Source organism: Fringilla coelebs, assembly GCF_963513975.1.
Source record: "Fringilla coelebs genome assembly, chromosome: 7".
Classification (NCBI taxonomy): domain Eukaryota; kingdom Metazoa; phylum Chordata; class Aves; order Passeriformes; family Fringillidae; genus Fringilla; species Fringilla coelebs.
In genome coordinates this window covers 33,234,088-33,252,088 of record NC_140035.1, presented here as the reverse complement: position 1 = coordinate 33,252,088, position 18,001 = coordinate 33,234,088, and the positions used below count along the sequence as shown (strand labels likewise).

The 18,001-nt window shown below is 41.2% G+C and overlaps 2 protein-coding genes across 2 annotated transcripts; both read left to right on the top strand.

The window, feature by feature from the left end:
- The first annotated feature begins 207 nt into the window (after window positions 1-207).
- DUSP19 (dual specificity phosphatase 19) lies at window positions 208-6,934 on the top strand. The gene is made up of 4 exons (XM_084209228.1): window positions 208-429; window positions 516-562; window positions 1,866-2,018; window positions 5,929-6,934. Exons 1-4 carry the CDS (start codon window positions 210-212, stop codon window positions 6,148-6,150), a joined length of 642 nt encoding a protein of 213 aa, XP_084065354.1. The 5' UTR covers window positions 208-209; the 3' UTR covers window positions 6,151-6,934.
- A 931-nt stretch (window positions 6,935-7,865) lies between these two features.
- On the top strand, window positions 7,866-16,664 carry NUP35 (nucleoporin 35). Its single transcript, XM_084209130.1, has 9 exons — window positions 7,866-7,965; window positions 8,750-8,920; window positions 10,826-10,953; window positions 12,622-12,682; window positions 13,219-13,360; window positions 13,714-13,783; window positions 13,875-14,003; window positions 15,843-16,010; window positions 16,366-16,664. Exons 1-9 carry the CDS (start codon window positions 7,932-7,934, stop codon window positions 16,441-16,443), a joined length of 981 nt encoding a protein of 326 aa, XP_084065256.1. The 5' UTR covers window positions 7,866-7,931; the 3' UTR covers window positions 16,444-16,664.
- The last annotated feature ends 1,337 nt before the right edge of the window (window positions 16,665-18,001 follow it).

Sequence of the window (18,001 nt, the reverse complement as noted above, 5' to 3'; positions counted from 1 at the left end):
CAGGCGCTGCTGCATGGCCTGTCCTCCAAAGAAGCAGGGCCCTGGAAGGATGCCTTTTCTATTTAAAGGCTCCTTCAGTTACGACAGGACGGCCCGGGGGGGCCGCGGCACCCGAGGCACGGCGGTTCCGCCCCCGGGCCCGCGTCACCGGCGGCGCGGCGCGGCGCGGCGCTGGGCGGTCGGCGCGCAGCGCTGCCGGCAGTCGCGCCATGCACTCCCTCGCCCAGGAGATCCGCAGCTTCTCCAGGGCCAACCTGCGGAAGCAGCGCACCCGCGTCACGACGCTGACCGGCCGCAGGATCGTCGAGACGTGGCGCGGCGCCTGCCTGCACATGGAGGAGGAGGAGGAGGCGGCGCCCGGCGGCGGCTTCGTGCAGGACCTCAGCGCCGACCTGCAGGTCGGGGTGGTGAAGCCCTGGCTGCTGCTGGGTGAGTGTGCTGGGAGCGGGGAGCGCGGTGCGCCGGGCGGGCGGGGGCTCGGCGCAGCTACGGGCACGCTCTGTCTCTCTCCGCAGGGTCGCAGGATGCTGCTCACGACCTGGAGACGATGAGGAAGCACAAGGTAGCGTTTCGTGGATGTACAGGGGCATCTCGCAAAATGCGCGCAGCGCGTTTCTCCTGTGAATTAAAAATTCTGAAATGTCCTCTAGCGAATCTGAGGAAAAATGTATTCCACTTGCATTTTCAAGAGGCTGCTCCGTTTGCAGGTGGATGGGTTTCTGTCGGCTTCACGAGAAGCTGAAACGCTTTCAGAGCATCCCAGAATCTTCCAAGGGACTTCTGGAGATTATCTAGTCCAAACCCCCTGCCAAGGCAGGGTCACCCAGAGCACGTGACACAGGGACGTGTCCAGGTGGGTTTGGAATGTCTCCAGACAGGGAGACTCTGTGACCTTCCTGGGCACCACCTGTTCCAGTGCTTGGCCACCCTCAATCTAAAGAAATCCTTCTCATGCTGAGGTGGAAGTTCTTACGTTTTGGTTTATGGCAATTGCTTGTCATCCTGTTGCTAGGTACCACTGAAAAGAATCTTGCTTCCCTGCAAGAGTGATGATTATTTAGAGCTGTTTAATGGAACAGATTCCCACACTGCCATAGACATTTGCACTTCAGACACTAAGCAGCACCATTCCCCCTTGCCTTACGTGGATTGACAGAACTAGAAAAACAAAGCACCTTCTCTAAATCTGTCCCACAATTTTGTCTTTTTACTCTTCTCTGTTGCAGTAATGGGGTGATAAGGCCTTTGGACAGTGGTGGTTGTGCAGGACAGAGCATGGACCAGGTTGGCATCTGGTGCCATCTAAATGTCATTTTACTGTAATTTTAAATAACACACAACCTGGCTGTAGGCTGGACAGAGCAGAGATGGCAGGAGGCCAGAGGTGGTGCCGCCTGCCAAGAACAGGTGTAGGTTACTCTGAAATCCTCCTGCTTCAGCAAATGTTTCTGGTCACTAACCAGAAGGAACATTAAGCTGATGGGTTAGAGCAGGCTTGAAATTGGGGTGATTGTTGGGTGCTCTGTGCTCTCATTCCTATTGCTTTCTTTTTTTTTCCAACCATGTGATGAAAATTCCCTTTTCTGTTGAAAATCCATTTTTTAGTCTATGTCTGAACACTGATCTTTTCATTTCCTCTCAGAAAAACCCTGAGATTTATCACAGTATGTTTTAGCACACTTGGAAATTTTGCTTGGAGAAAAGCATACCATAGACAACATATGTATGTAAAACTGAACATTGCATCAGTGTAAGGTAGAGTCTGTGTATGCCTAAAGATTAAAGCAACTTTATTACTGCTTGTTTTGCTTGCTATCTTCAGGAAATGCCTTTTTCTTTTTTCTTTTTTTATTTTTTTGACTTAGGTCACTCACGTTCTAAATGTAGCATACGGAGTCCAAAATGCCTTCCTCGATGACTTTATATACAAGACCATTTCCATTCTGGACCTCCCAGAAACTGATATTACCTCCTATTTCCCTGAATGTTTTGAGTTTATTGAGAAAGCCAAGATCCAGGTACGGTCTATCAATAATTAATGTTAGTAGTTATCCTGTGTAGATTATTTATAACACTACGTAAGAATTAAAGCAACTTCTTTTGTGAAACGAAAATATGGTACCAAATAAATAGTTTTGCCATTATCTTTTTAAATTTTAAATACAAAGTCCAAGTAATTTCTAAGCATTCCTAGAGACATGGCACTGCTGTTAATCCTCATTCCTTCCAGCACTGCTTTTTCAGAATGACTGTCTTGCGTTTTAGAGAAATGCATCTTTATAAAACAGTTTTACCAGGGCTTGACTTGAGATTACACAACTGCATCCTAAATCCAAGTCACTACCCCTGACAGAAGGAAATGAAGAAAGATTATTTCTCCATTGGGGATGTTGTTTTGGATTAGAAGCAAGAAACAGAGCTTTTACAGATCTGTGTGGTTTATCATCAGCCGTTCACCATCCTTGTGCTTTTCATTATAGAATCATTGAAAGGCTTGGATTGGAAGGGACCTTAAAGATTATCTAGCTCCAACCCCCTTCTGTGGGCAGGGATGCCTCCCTCTAGACCAGGTTGCTCCAAAAAGATGCTGTGAATTCACATACATACCAAGAATATTGGAGAATGTGTTAGTAGTCTTGGAGCCAAAAGTGATTTAACTGCTCACAAAATCCTGAAAGGATGTGACATAGAAAATAGGCTGGAAAACCTTTCTGGGGCTGTTTGGCAGAGTTATCTGAGTAGCCCAACTCAGAGCTGTTAAATTCAGGTTTGTTAAATTCAGTGTGTAATTTACAACAACCATTGTTTTGGTATCTAAACTATAACTCAACAACCAAACATTATAGGGTGTTATTCTACCATATCTGTCAGGTTCATTGTTTATGCAGATTGGGATAAAAGATGATCTTGCCCCAGTTTTCTTTGTGTCACAGTGTTCTTTCCTTCTCTCATTTATAATTTACAAGCTATGTGATAACGTATTATCACTAAATGACCTTTTCAAGGTTTCTAATTACAGTTTCCAGTTCATTTCTAAATGAGAGTTGCCATTCACAACTGCACAATTTTGCTTTCTGCCTCTAGTGTTTCTATCTCAGTTACTATTTTGAAGGTTAAGGTGTTTACAGGAAAACTTTTACAACAACATTAGTAGTTCCCTGATGGAAGAGGTGGATGAAAGAGAAGGTAATTGGTGGAATAGTTCTCCAGGATCAGTTCAAAAAGCACATGATAGTGGTATACAGAGACATCTCTACTTGGTTTGAATTAATTTGCTTTGTCAAAATAGCATTAGAAGAGCTTATGATAAATTGTGTCACAAAGTGTTCTTCTGTTGAAGTAACCACAGAGACACTACTGTTTCATCTCCTAAAATGGGGGAGGAAGAGATGTTCACTGGTGAGAGAACATGATATATGAGAAATTATTTCTAGAACTCCATGAAGGAAGTATGAGAGCATGTGAATTTGAGGATGCAAGTGAAGCCTGCACTGTTCTGTAAGTCACTGCCAGCTGGCTACTTGTAACAGGATTCACTTTTCTAAAACTGTAATGGCTCAAGTCTCTAGACATCATGGTACAAATTCTGATACTGATCAGAGCTCAGCTTTTCTTCTAGGCTCCAGCTTGGCAGGCATATTTTCCATGACATGTTCAGTGACCCATGTCAAGTCATAATACTATGAATGAGGGATACTTTTTTTTAATGTTTAATATCTAATAATAAAACTTCTGAAATCCTGTGTTTCCAAAGAGAAAATCTTTGCTTATTCATGAACATCATTCCTTATTGCTCCCCCTGTCTTTCCTTACGAAAAAACCTCAGTTCACTGCAAAGTAAAATGGATCTATAAGGAGTTACATTAGCCTTCAACTAACAAAAAGCTGTATGCTTCTTTTAAATTTCTTGCCTTGATGAGGCTTTTTGCCCACTATGTAGAACCCTTGTGTAATCACCTTTTCTGTTGGTGGAAGGTGATTTTGTTTCTCTCTTCATAAAAAGAGAGAATTTTAAAAAAAGAGAATTAAAAAAAAACAAACCACCTTGGTCTTGAATCTTACATGATTCTGGCAAGTCCACAGACCATTTCTGGGCAGGAAAACTTTAGAGTGTCAGCATCAGAGCAAGGAGTTCTTGCTAAATAGAGATGGATTTCCTGTTTGCCCTCTGTTTCTCACTTTTATTCTGTATTCAGAGCTAATACAAAATTAGTTAAGAATGACATGGAAAATTCATTTTTGTATGAACCATAAACAATGTACTTCAGCAAGGAAAGATAAACATTCTCAGTATACAAGTTGGTTTCATATTATGGCCCAGATTCATTCATGTTCAATAATTTTCAGGATTAATGGGTATCACTGTATAATTTTTGGCAGTGTAAAACAAACCAGTTACTTAGAAAGACACATCAAACTTAAATGTGAAAGAGGAAATAAAGCATTTACTGTACAAAGGAAAAGAAAAAAAAATTAAGAGAGCAATTTCCAGCAGACAGTGCACAGGAGGTGGGATTTCCATTGCAAGGAAGGCTGTTACCACTATTTGCTGGGCCGGGATGCAGGAGCTTAGACTTTGTTCCTAGCTCTGTCATAATGTTGTGCCTCATTCCTCTAGTCTCAGCTTGGAATTTCTCCAACAAGGATAATAATACTCCATTTCATACCTCTTTGTCTTGTTATTTAAACTGGAAGATTTTTGGAGCAGGAACCATTTTCTGGTCTGTGTGTCTGTTAAAATACCAGATAATTGTAGCTCCCAAATCTGTAACATAAACTATTAAGATCCTGGAAAGGAACCTTGGTGCTTAAAAGACCTTTTTGTCTCTGGGTAAAATTGTCATTAAGTAACTTGTATCTATTAAGGGCTGACAAACAGACTGTTTATAACTAGAATAATTTTGTTGAGCCTCAAGCATATGACCACATCATGTCATGTTTCAGTATTTTCATTCAGAAAATGGAAGTGCTGAGGGTTTGGTGGTTTTTTTTTTGTCAAAGGAGCTTTTCCAGGTCATAGTCTGACATAAACATAACATCACGAAGCCTGGGCCTTGCAAACATTGCTTAAGACATGCTAGATTGTCTAGTTGTCTTTGCATTAATTTGGGCTTGTTATTTCTTAACAAAACTTGCAGTGTCTAAAAAGAGCCATTCAGGTGTCTCAAAGGTTGTGAGGGGAATGTTTAAGTAGGATAAAACCCATTAATTTTTTATTTAATTCAGGATAAGCCTGAATTCAAACCTCAGAAAAAGCATTTGTGAGTTTATGGAGGTTGAGTAGTTTTGGATTTTGCACCCTAGTGCCCAGTTAAGGTGCCTTAGTTGTACCAGTGGTGTGATGGGAAGGGAGAGATCTGTTGCAAATCACACCATGTCTTTTCTAATTTTTCTGTTCCTGTGCATGATCCTTGTTACCCAGAATCTTCCCTGCAGAGTACACAAGAAACATGCAGCTGGGACTACAAGATGTTCTAAAATCTGCCTCTGTGCCCAGCTCTTTGCTGTCTTGCTATGTTTTTAACCTTTAACAAGATACTGTCAATTTCCTTTCCATGTTGCAAATAAAATCTATTTCAAAATTGGCACTCAGATCAGATACTTCAGTATCCCAGGTGTCTATGATTTGGTTTTCACATTGACAGACTGCTGTAAAGCCTCAGGAAGAAAGACAGAGGATGAGATTAGTACTGTGGTATGAATTAAGTTTGACGAATTTGGTAGTAATAAAACATTTTGGGTAGAAAAATACTTAATTTCATGCTTATATTTTGTTTGGACTTACCTCTATGTGTAAATATTTACTTTGAGCTCAGCAAGGAGCTTACAGTACTTCTTACAATAATTTTATGTAAAGTTTCTTACACTCGTAATCTGCCTAATGAATATCCTTATGTTAATAACTTACGTTTCATTTCTTTCTTGGAGGATGGCGTGGTGCTGGTTCACTGTAATGCAGGAGTCTCCCGTGCAGCAGCTGTAGTCATTGGTTTTCTAATGAATTCAGAAAGACTGAGCTTTGCCAGAGCCTTTTCCTTGGTGAAAAATGCGAGGCCTGCAGCTTGTCCAAATCCTGGCTTCATGGAGCAGCTCCACAAGTACCAAGAACAGATTTTAAAGGCAAATGGAAGCATAAACAATCATGACTGATCCAAAGGGAGAAGTGAAATGATCTGTTTTGACTATACAGGAAGAGATATTGGATGTACTTTAATCTGTCATTTTGAAATCCCCTTTCACATGTGCATTTTCAAGTCTTTATATATTTTTTTCTTACCCTCCTTTGACCCTGTTTTTTCCAACATGTCATCAAAAGGCCAAATGGTGTTGTACTGACTTCAAAGAAGTTTTGCCTAAAAACAGAGCAATAATAAAAAGATACAGCTCAATTTTCCTTGAAATATTAGAAAACAATGGAATGATGGTTTGCTTACTGAACCATCAGAAAATGCAGGTAATAGAGAAGGAAGTAAAATAACTGAGGTAAGTTGTTTTCTTTCCAAATCTGTGCATTCCTAATTGGTTGTAAAATCGAGATAATAAAATGTTCATATAATGAACTACACTCATAATTGGATTTTAAAATTACAACTACAGATGATATTACTGAATTTTGTGGGCTAGCCAGCCTTTTTTTTTTTTTAATTAAAACTATGGTCTTTTGAGGATACGCTTTGTGTATTTCTATTGTTTCTCATCTAGTAGTGATTGAAGTGCATTAACATCATGTTAATGTCTAGTCTTGGAACTAGCAGGGTTTTTCTTCCTGTACATTATTTCAGTAGAGATACAAAAAATGTTGATAATGATCTGTCTTTGCTCATACTACTGCCTTTTCTTACATCTCGTCCTCATGTGCTGTCCCCTCACTCCATTCCACATCTTATATAAAGAACAGACCATGGGATGTGTAATTTTGATCCTCGTGAGAGATCCCAGGCTGAAATTACTGTCTTAATATGCTTTAAAAAAATACCAACAAGATTTTAATAGTATTTTGTGGCCTTCATGCCAGCTCTTAATGATTTGATATATTAATATGCAACAAAATAAAGAGAACACTGTGTTTGGATAAATTGTGTGCTAAAGTGATTTTGAAGGTTTGGTTTTAAGATCGGTGTTCTGTCCTGGTACCAGTAGCTTGAACTGTCGCTCATCGTTGTGTTTGAACCACGACCTCTCTTGTTCTCAATAAGAATTGCTCAAGATCACGTAGTGACAGGACAAGGGGGGATGGATTCAAAGAGAGGGAGTAGGTTGAGGTTAGATTATTTACCCTGGGGACGGGCAGGCCCTGGCACAGGCTGCCCAGAGAAGCTGTGGCCGCCCCATCCCTGGAAGTGCCCAAGGCCAGGTTGGACAGGGCTCACTGGGACAGTGGAAGGTGTTTCTGCCCATGGCAGCGGGTGGAGCTGGATGAGCTTTAAGATCCCTTGGAAGCCAAGCCATTCCATGATTCCATGCTAAACGCCGATGCGGGGAGCAGGCAACCCCGCTGCATCTGACCGCTGTCCGTGCTCACTGACCCGCGGGGGAACAGCTCACTGCCTTGTCCCGGCGGACGCCGGCAGCCCGGCACCGCCTGACACCCTTTCCCTGGGGCAGGCAGAGCGGGGAGGCCGCTCCGAGTTCCCAGCCCGCGGGAGCAGCCCAGGACCAGCCCTTGGTAACAGTGACCGCGGTTCCCCCAGCTCCGTTCGCGACCCGCCCCTCCCTGAGGGACCGTTTCCCAGGGAGCCGTGAGGGGACCGGCCGGCACAAGCCGATGCCGGGCCCCGACACCCCCACCCCGAGACGGGGCTCCGCCCGCCCCGCTCCGTCCCAACATGTCATGGGGTGGGTCGGAAGTGACGGCGGCAGGAAGCTCCGTCCTGTTTGAAAGCGCCCGGGGGAGCCACCGCCACCGCCTCCTTCCCGCCATCCGGGCCGACATGGCCGCCTTCGCCATGGAGCTGCCGCCCGCAGGTGAACTGGGCCCGCGGCTCCCCCAGCCCGCGCCGCGCCGCGGCTTTGCTGGGCGCCCATCAGGGGGCTGCGCTGCCCGGCCCGGCCCGGCCCGGCCGGAGCGCCCCGCGGATTCCCCGGCGCTGCCTGCGCTCCTGTGAGGGGCGTGGGGCCGGGGCCGAGCCCCTGCGCTAGGCGGGGGTGTGGGTGCTGCTGAGCCGGGCTGGGAGACGGCGCCGGGAAGGGGCGGTTCGCGCTGGGGTGATGCGAGAGGGGAGCGGGGTTAAATCGATCGGCCGCCACTTGAAATTGCGAAAAAATGCAACATTGTGATAAACTCGCCTTACCTGTAAAAAGAATCACCAAACCGCCTTTGGTCTCATCAATACAAGTGAATATCTCAGAGACGGGTGCCAAGAGGATGCTGCCATGCTCTTTTTGGTGATGCCCAGCGGCAGAGAGAGGAGTTATGGCCATAAACCAAAACAAGCAGCTCTGTCTCAGCGTGAGGAGGAACTTCTTTACACTGAGCGTGGCCGAGCACTGGAACAGGCTGCCCAGGGAGGCTGTGGAGCCTCCAGAACATTCCAAATTCACCTGGAGACGTTTCTGTGTACCTGCTCTGGGAGACCCTGTTTGGAGTAGATGGTCTCCAGAGGTCCCTTCCAATCCTAACAGTTCTGGGATTCTGTCATCTTAATCGCTTCCTGTATCTTGTGTTGTGTTTCTTTCATAGAGCTCACAATGGAAAACACTGCCTTTGTCATTCACTTGTCTTTTTCATATTTTAAAATTTCGTTTTCAGGAGCTGAACCAATGACTCTTGGCTCCCCGACATCTCCAAAACAAGGAACTAGTGCTCAATTTCTCCCTGGGTTTTTGATGGGTGACTTACCTGCGCCAGTGACTCCGCAGCCACGTGCTTTATACGGCCCTTCAATTGGTGTCATGGAAACAAGGTCTCCACTACTTGCAGGTCAGAATTTGTTAAATTTTGGATAATTGTCCTCAAAGCAAAAAGTTGGTTTGTCTCATTGTTCTGCATGACTGTTGCAGACTTGAATCCTTAAAGTTTTATATCTTTCTATAAGCAAACTCCACTGATTAAGTGGTGAGCTCAGTGTATTCAATTATAATAAATGTTTTAAATGTGACCATTTTGGTATTAGGAAAAGTTTGTTTTACAGGGAAGGTAATAAACCTCTCCTAATACAGAATCAATTTGCGCAACTCTTTACAAGTCAATTGCACATGCACTGATGTTGAAAGCAGAGATATCTGCTGGCAAACTAAATGCAGCTTGTGCAAACTGCTGACTTCTTTGCAGAATTTTTTCTATTTCTTTGAATTCTAAAAGGTCACTTACATATGGTCAAACTTACAAAAACTGGGGGGAGAAAAACTGAAAATAAACTTCTTATTTAGTATCTAGTGGTTGTAGCTAAAGCCTTGATGTCTGCTGTAATTGGACTGGAGTAGTGACATTTCCTAGCTGTAGATGCTCATTTTTCTTCAACCACCTAATTCATTAGACTAGGAGAAGTTCTTACCCATGTTAGTATTGTACATCTGTTTTCTTCTTTGAGAAGAATGAGTGAATAGTTGACATGCCTTGAGTGATCTTGGCTTTTTTACGAAATCAGTTGGCATAATTTAATACCTCATGATGTTAATATTTTGAAGTAATTTTGAAGGAAAAAATGAGGATGAAAGTACTGCAAGAATTTCTCTTAACAAAATATTCTCTTCTTTGAATGTCAGGCTGGATTGGACTCAATGATCTTTCCAGGTCCCTTCCAACTTAAAATGTTCCATAATTGGAGATTTGTTGGTCTTCTGCCTCTTGCTCTTGTCTGCCTGCCCTTACACATCCGGGAACAAACTTCTTACGAAAATATTTATGAAAGTGAAAGTAATCATGTGAATTTCAGCAAATGGTTTTTTAAAGGGTTTTTTATAGCCTCAGAGTATCAATTTTAGGAAAAGGGGAGCCAGTGAGATACTACCACAGACTTCCCAAAGGGAGTGATCAAGTACATCACTTAAACTGCAAACCTTGATGGAAGAGTGCTTTACATAATGAACATTATTCCATGTAACAGTAGCAGTTCTTGTATGTGTTAAACAGTGCAGAGTAGAGCCTTGAAGCTCAGAATTTAGGATGGGAAAAACTTGATTTCCAAATGTTTTGCAAGTGAAAACTTGATGCAAACTACTTTTTTTTTTCTCCTGGGTAAATTCATACAAAGGGTTAAGATAGGTCAAGTTCTTTCAAGAAGTTTTAATTCTCTGTTCTACAGGAAGTCCCAAAGTTTACAAAATGGGAGGGCAGCTGGTTTAACTTCATCCTGTCTATATGCAAGCTAGTCCCTGCTCTCAAGAGCTTACATTTTTATTTAATATGAAATTAGATGAGAAGCCAAGGAATTTGGACAGTGGGAATGTGACAGTAATGTGCAATGTCTCTGTGCATTTGGTATGGTTCTTTACCATGTAGGATATCTCAATTTTTAAAAATCTTGCTTTTGCGTCTATACTATAGGCAAGGTAGTCCCTGAAACTATTAAAATAGATTTCTAGCCTGGCTTAAAATTGAAAGATACAGCCATTCAAACAGTAAATATTATGGGTTAATAAGAGGTCTGAAAGTTCTAAATAATACTTCTGTATTATAAACAGGATGCTCCTACCTAGAACATTCAACCTGAACAGTTTGGTAGGACAGATGGCTCTGCAAACCTCCAGTGAAACAATCAATAGTCTCAACAACAATCAACATGAGAGCATGGCTGAATGTATTAATTGAAGTCTCAAGAACAAGTAGCACCAAAGCAAAATTACAAGTTTTCTCATGCTTTTCTTTTGTTCCTTTGAATTGCAGGAGGGTCTCCCCCACAACCAGTAGTCCCTTCACATAAGGATAAAGGTGGTGCTCCACCTGTTAGAAGCATATATGATGAATTATCTAGTCCTGGACTTGGATCAACACCTCTGTCCTTAAGAAGAACAGTAAGTGTCTTCAGCACTGGCCTGTTCTTAGCAGAAGATGTGAGGCAGCTTACTGCCTCAGTGAATTCTCAAACTTAGTTGTTTAAACTGCTGTAGCAAAATGAGTGATGACCCTAGAGATCATGCTGTTCTTAGTATGGGTTGTTTGGTGTACCTGTTCCTGTTTAAACAAGAGCTGTGGTCATGAAGCCAGTTCCTGTTATTGCCAATTTTCAGTTCGGCAGGAAATGAAAAATTCAAGTCATGCCTCAGTTATGCAAGTTATACTTAGTTATGTTCTGAAATTCAGCTTTGTTTGTTAGCTTTTCACTTTCTTGTAAATTTATTGAACTGCTGATTGCCAGAAGGACCCTTCCACAACTTGAAAGAAGGTTGTAGCAAGGTGGAGGCTGGTCTCTTCTCCCATGTAATAAGTAATAGGACAAGAGAAAATGGCCTCAGGTTGCACCAGAAGAAGTTTAGATTGGATATCAGGAAAAATTTCCTCACTGAAAGGGTGGTCAGGCATTGGAAAAGGCCACCCAGGGAAGTGTTAGAATCACCATCCTTGAAAGTGTTGAAAAATGTGTGCAAGTGGCACTTGGGGACATGGTTTAGGGTCAAGATGGCAGTGTTAGGTTAATGGTTGGACTCAATTATCTTAGACATCTTTTCCACCCTTAATAATTCTGTGTTTCTGTGATTACCTTTTAGAAGGCAATAGAGGCACTTTTATGGAAACAAAAGGAATTTTTTTCTGAATCTAATCTAATCAAACAGTTGGGGTTAATATTGAAAGGGAGACACTGAAATTTCTATGAGATAAATTTTATAATAAGCTCTCCTGCTTAACTGACTAATGAAGCATTACTAGGTCCTTTTCACTGAACTCTTCTGATGCAAGGAGAACATTTTTCACTGAATGAGCAGTCTTTGTATTGAGTGTTGCCTTCTGAAAAGTTTATTTTGAAAGCTGAGGTTCTCTGTGAAGGACAGAATCCTATAGTGTCTTAAAGGACTGGATATTAAATTTCAAAAAATGTTGAGCAGCTATCAGAACTATGTTGCTAAGTCTACAGGTATTCAAGGCTGTTTGATCTTGTATCTAGAAATGCCATAATTCAGGCTAAAAGTAGACTAAAATTGTTCTGGGTGTTGAAATCCTATGTTAAAACAAAAACAACTGCTACCATCTAAAACTCAAAGTATACTTTCCTTCTATGCACTAAATAGTTGAGCAGGAAAATAAGTCTAGTAATAGTCTCCATACAAGGAAAGGTTATGTCTCCATGATTTCTGAAGCCTTTAGGCAGTGCAAATGCTGATAAAATTTGGATACTAATATCCTTCCCATCAGGATGCGCATGAATGTGTGAATTATTACAGTGTAGCAGTAGTGACATGACTATTTTAAGAAGGTAAACTACAGGGTTTCTGAGTATTGATACTTAAAGCTACTTTGTTTCACAAAGCATATGTCAAATATGCTGTCAAATAACTTTTCATTAATAGCTCTTGGTAATCTTTTGTTAAATATACATGCAAATATCTGTTCTCTAAAAAGTTAGGAATAATTTAAGGCAAACAATTAATATTATTACCTGAATGTTTAAATCACTTGAAAATTGTCTCTTGATCTGAGCAGTATGCCTATAAGAATAATTTGTTACTTTCTGTATATTAATGCAGGCCAGCTTTACTTTGTCACAGAGCCCATCAGTTGGAATTCTGCCATCAACTCCAGGAGCAGGTAGATATCCTGTCAAAATTTCTATTCTCTTTTCTTACTGCTTTCTTTAATACAGAAAAATCATCACTATTCAAGCTACATCAGTGTCTTGCTAATTTATGAAGAGGTGGTGTATTTGTTAGCTTTTCAAAAGGTGTGTAGGTATGAGTAGGATAGAATTGTTCATTCTGAGACTGAGTTTCCAAGCAGCTTTTCTTGTTCCTTGTTCCAAATGTGGTGTTGAACTGAGCACAGAGGTGGTTGTTATTGAGTGAAGAAGCTGAGATTGATGGATTGCCTTCCATCTTCACAAGGTTTGATCTCTTGTGTATGAACTGGTGGCTTCTTGCTAAGTATTATTCTGTTGGCTGTTCCTATTTGGCAACTGTATTAAGCTATTGGTGTTTTGAAGTCAAAGAGAACACTAGGTTACTAGTCATAAAAACTTATTAGTGTGTTTGCAGATGTGAAGTTACGATTGACTTACTTTATTCTTTTATAATAAATCTGTGTCTTGCAAAAGAAATTTGTTCAGCAATACCATTTCAATTTAACAGCTTCAAGCATTTTCAGCCCTGCAAGCATTGGGCAGCCTAAGAAGACTACTCTATCTCCTGCTCAGCTGGATCCTTTTTTTACTCAAGGTGATTCCCTTACTTCAGAAGATCAACTTGATGACACATGGGTAACTGTATTTGGGTAAGTTGATTTCCAAAGTATCAGAAAAACCTGGGGGGTGAAGTCTTCAGAGTGTATGAGAAAAATACTTGGGCATTGATGTTGTCTGGCATTGGTTAAAGCAAGCAAACACATACATTTCAGTGAGGCACCTTAAACTGAGCTGCTACATTATTTTTTTTTTAGTTAGAAAGACACCATTCTGCTGTTGGGGTATATGGTAAAATGCCTAGAAAGTGGTATTTCTCAAGTCACTGTTTCTGATATTACAGTGGTCTCTTATGGATTTCTGTAAATGCTTCATAGGGTTTTATCTTCACACCTGAATTCTTAAACTACTCAGAATTTTTTGAGTACTTTTTTCTGTCTTTCAGATTTCCTCAAGCATCAGCTTCCTACATTCTACTACAGTTTGCTCAGTATGGAAACATATTAAAGCATGTGGTATGTCTTAGTTTGACACTTATGTCAGAAAACATTGTGAATTAAGCATTTAAAAAACTACATTTCACAATTTTCACTTAATCTCCTTCAGATGTCCAACACAGGAAACTGGATGCATATTCAATATCAGTCTAAGCTTCAAGCCCGGAAAGCCTTAAGCAAAGATGGAAGAATTTTTGGTGAATCTATCATGATTGGTGTCAAGCCTTGTATAGATAAAGTAAGTTAATAGTTGCTTTTAGTTCCAAGGCACTCTGCTTTTGGTCTTGCTTTTTATTTTCTCTGACCTCTGTAATTTTTTTTCTTTTGGAATTGCAAATTATAGGTTCATCTATAGTTCATCTATATAGATATAGTCTGTTACACATTCACATAAGTTTTTTCTTGAGTATTTGTCAACATTTCCTGCTGCTGAGAAGGACCATTATGAGCAATCTCTGTGCTCCTTGGAAGTTACAATGCACACAATTATATTGCTGTCTGAGACAAGGAAGTGAAACCATAAGACACAATAGAGATAAGTTTCCTGACTAGAGTTTAGGCCTGCAGTAGATATCTAATGGCAGATTAAGACTGTTGCTGCTCCTAATTGTACCTATTTTCTGGCTCTTGAATTTATCTTAGTACTTTGGACTGAAAATTTGTTAGCAAGAAAATCCCAATCCTGTTCTCCCATCTGCCCCTATAAAAACATGGCACTCTCTTGTAAGTAGTAGTTGGGAGTAGACATGGCTATCTTGTAGTCTTCATATTAACATGAGTTATTAGTGTCTAGGTATTGGCAATATCCTGACCTTTAATACTTGCAGCCCTTTGCACTGGATACTTAAGCAAATAAGAGTCATTCCTCAGTCATTCTACACAGATGATTTTTTTTTTTTTTTGGTCTCCTTTAAGGACATATGATACTAAAGAGTAATGTAAGCTTTCCAATGTAAACCATTCTGAGAAGGGAGCCTTAGAAACTGAACTTGCAATTACTGAAGTTTTAGCAGTCTGAAACATTTCTTGCACTCAATAAAATTCAGAAACAAGTACTTCTATGGCCCTTTTCTCTGTGGGCTTCTGAATGGTGGTCTATCCATGCCTTTTTACTCTTTCGGTTTGTATCAATGAATGAATTGCCTGTAAGCTGTAATAGCAGTAATGATCTAAGCAGTAATGATCTAATAGCAGTAATGATCTAAGACATAATCACCAGGCATCTGATCTTCATTGCTTTTGAATTCTTATTATGTCTTTTGTGGATAGTATTCACTTTCATATACCTATTAACAAACCCATGGTCATTAATTTGTATTTTTGAAGGCAAAAGATTTCAGGAGACTAATCTATTGAAGGATTGGTTTTGATAAGACTTTCCTGCAACTGAAAACTACATATGATGGATTTGACATCAGCACTTAGGCTTCTGATTTAAAAGTCTTAGTTAGTTCCATGGGTTCCCCTCGTGCTAAGCAGAGTCAGCTGCAGACCCACCATGTGCACCAGTCCTACTGTTTATTTTGGAAAGCACTCTTCTACCAAATGTGCTGCTGAATTTCTGCTATCTTTAGGCTGGTTGCATCCTATGCTCCACTGAGTCTAAATGTACCAAATCACATGTCCCCAGGCTGGTTGTTATTTACCATCTTGTTTTCTCTGGTTTGTTGTGGAACTTGTGGTTCCCATCAAGTCACCTCCTACCTCTTCCATTCTACATGCATTCCTTTCTAAATATAAGCTCCATAAAAAAATGGAGCCTTGAAGTTTGATTGCATTCCCTAGTGTATTTTATTCTATACATTGTTTCAAACTTTGTTGACATTTAGTATAGACAGAGAACAGTTTCCAACCTTGCACTACTTTGCAATGGCATAATTCAACCAGTAAATGATTGCAGTGAGGAAAATGCTTGGTGGTCACGTGTACCTGTATGTTCTGTACTGACATGCCTTTTATCTTTTGGGATCCAAATATGTTTTATCAAAAATATTCAAATAGTAGATAATCTTAGGTGATAAAAGTTGGAATACTGCTTTTCAATATTTCTTTACGTTATATTAACCCTCTATTTAAGACTGTGATGGAAAACGTTGAAAGAAGCTCTACATCCTCAACGTCTTCGATTTTCACTCCACCTACAAAATCTGCTGCCACACCAACAAAATCTGGAAATAATAGTGCAAGGACTTCTACCATGAGACCACTTGCAACAGCATATAAGGCTTCCACTAGTGACTATCAGGTATTTTAAGGGAAACAGAAACATGTGGTTTTGTGTTGTCTCCCCTTACCTCTATGAGGCTGTGCAGAGATAAACTTCAATGTGACCTTTACCTTTTGCTGTCAGTTCTTAAATGACATGGTTCAAATACAAGCTCAGTCTGTTCAGTCTGTAAAATAATAATGAAAAAATACTAAATTAATGACTTGTCACTTTTCCAGGGATTAAGGGCTCGTTTTGAAGATATTTCAAACATATTTTGTCAAAATATAGTAGCACTTAGGAAAAGAAGAAATAAATGCTTAGTGTAAAAACTATTAACTACATGTTGACTGATTCTCTGTATTCTCTTTTTGTTTTTCTGCCTGCCTTCTAGGTGGTTTCCGACAGACAAACTCCTAGGAAAGATGAAAGTATTGTATCTAAAGCAATGGAATATGTTTTTGGCTGGTAATATACAAGAGGAAGTGACACACTAAGCTGGTCAAGGTTTGAACTATGCTACTGGCATTTGTAGTTAGTTGTATAACTACTGGTGGCAGTATTTTATCTTACATAACACCTGTTATGCCTTCAGTTTATCCAGAAGACATGTAGCTTGCACTTTAAATGATGGCAGTGTACACATGGTTTTACAAACTGACTAAGTGTAAATAAAAGTGCTTTTCCCCTGTTTGTTCTCTGATGGCATGGTGTCGTCTTATCACGACTTCTAGGGTTGTTATAGCACAAGGAATATTACATCTCCAGGGCCTCATACCTCCTTGAAGTTCTTTGCAACGCAGCTCCTATATGCGCTGCCTGTCCCTGGTCCTTGCAGCAGTCATCTGACTCCTCTTCCTCACAGCTAGCCAGCAAACTGCAGCTCCCTTCACAGCTAGGTAACCTGCTCTTTTGTAGCACTCTTCTTATTGGACTCAGCTGTGGCCTATTCCTAATCTTGGGTGATTAGTTCTGCAGGTGTGAGACTGCCTGCTGCACTATTTTCTTACAGTCCATCTCCCCACAGCATGGTTGTGAAAAAATTCCGTCTCATTAAGAAAAGCTGTCTGAACTCAGCGGCCTGTCAGTTCCCTGAGGGAGAGGTGGGCAGGACTGGAACACATCCTTTTATTCAGCCTCTAATCAATGACTGTGTCTTTGGTTGTGTTTAAAGCCAAAGGGGGAGCTGCTGTCTCCAGTGAAACAAAACTCCTTACTCAGATGAAAAGTTTTTTAGCAGTGCTGGGAGGTCAGGCTGCTCTTGCATGTTTCCAACAGCAGAAGGTTTGTCTGTGCCCTTCCCTTAAGGCAGCTGAGGGCAGCTTCTGTCTGTGCAAGCTCTGGTGGCTTTGGGATGGATGCAGAGGACCTCAAGGAAGTTCCGAGGAGGCCAGGAATGACCAGGAAGTGGTCCAAGAACTGGAGCATTACACTGATAGGCTGGAAGAACTGGGAATGTTCAACCTGAAGAAGGCTCCAGGGAGCCCTTAGAGCCCTTTCCAGTGCCTAAAGGGGCTCCAAGAGAGCTGGAAAGGAACTTTGGGCAAGAGCCTGCAGTGACAGAGGGAATGGCTTCCCACTTCCAGAGAGTGGGTTTAGATGGGATCTTGGGAAACTCCTGTTCCTATTTCTTTGAGCTACAAAATGTAACCAGCTGATATATTCACATTAGATCAAAATCTAGAGGAGGGAAGGTAAAGATGGGTTAGTCCAATTCTAATGGAAGGTGTCCCTGCCCATAGCCGGGCAACTGGAACTACAGGCTCTTTAAAATACTTTCCAACACAAATTGCTGGGGGATTCTGTGATTCCCAGAGCTGAGAGCAAAACTACTGAGCAAACATCACAGCATCAAAGGAGTTTGAGGACTCCAGCTAAGCCTTATATAGTCACCATACCAACTTACCAGTCTCAAATTCAGCATCTTTGTTGTCACTGCAGAGTCTGGAATTGGTGCAAGTTCCTTATCCCAACATTAGGTAGCCCAAAGGCAGCAAAACAGGCACTGACAGAACCAGAGGAGCTCTTTC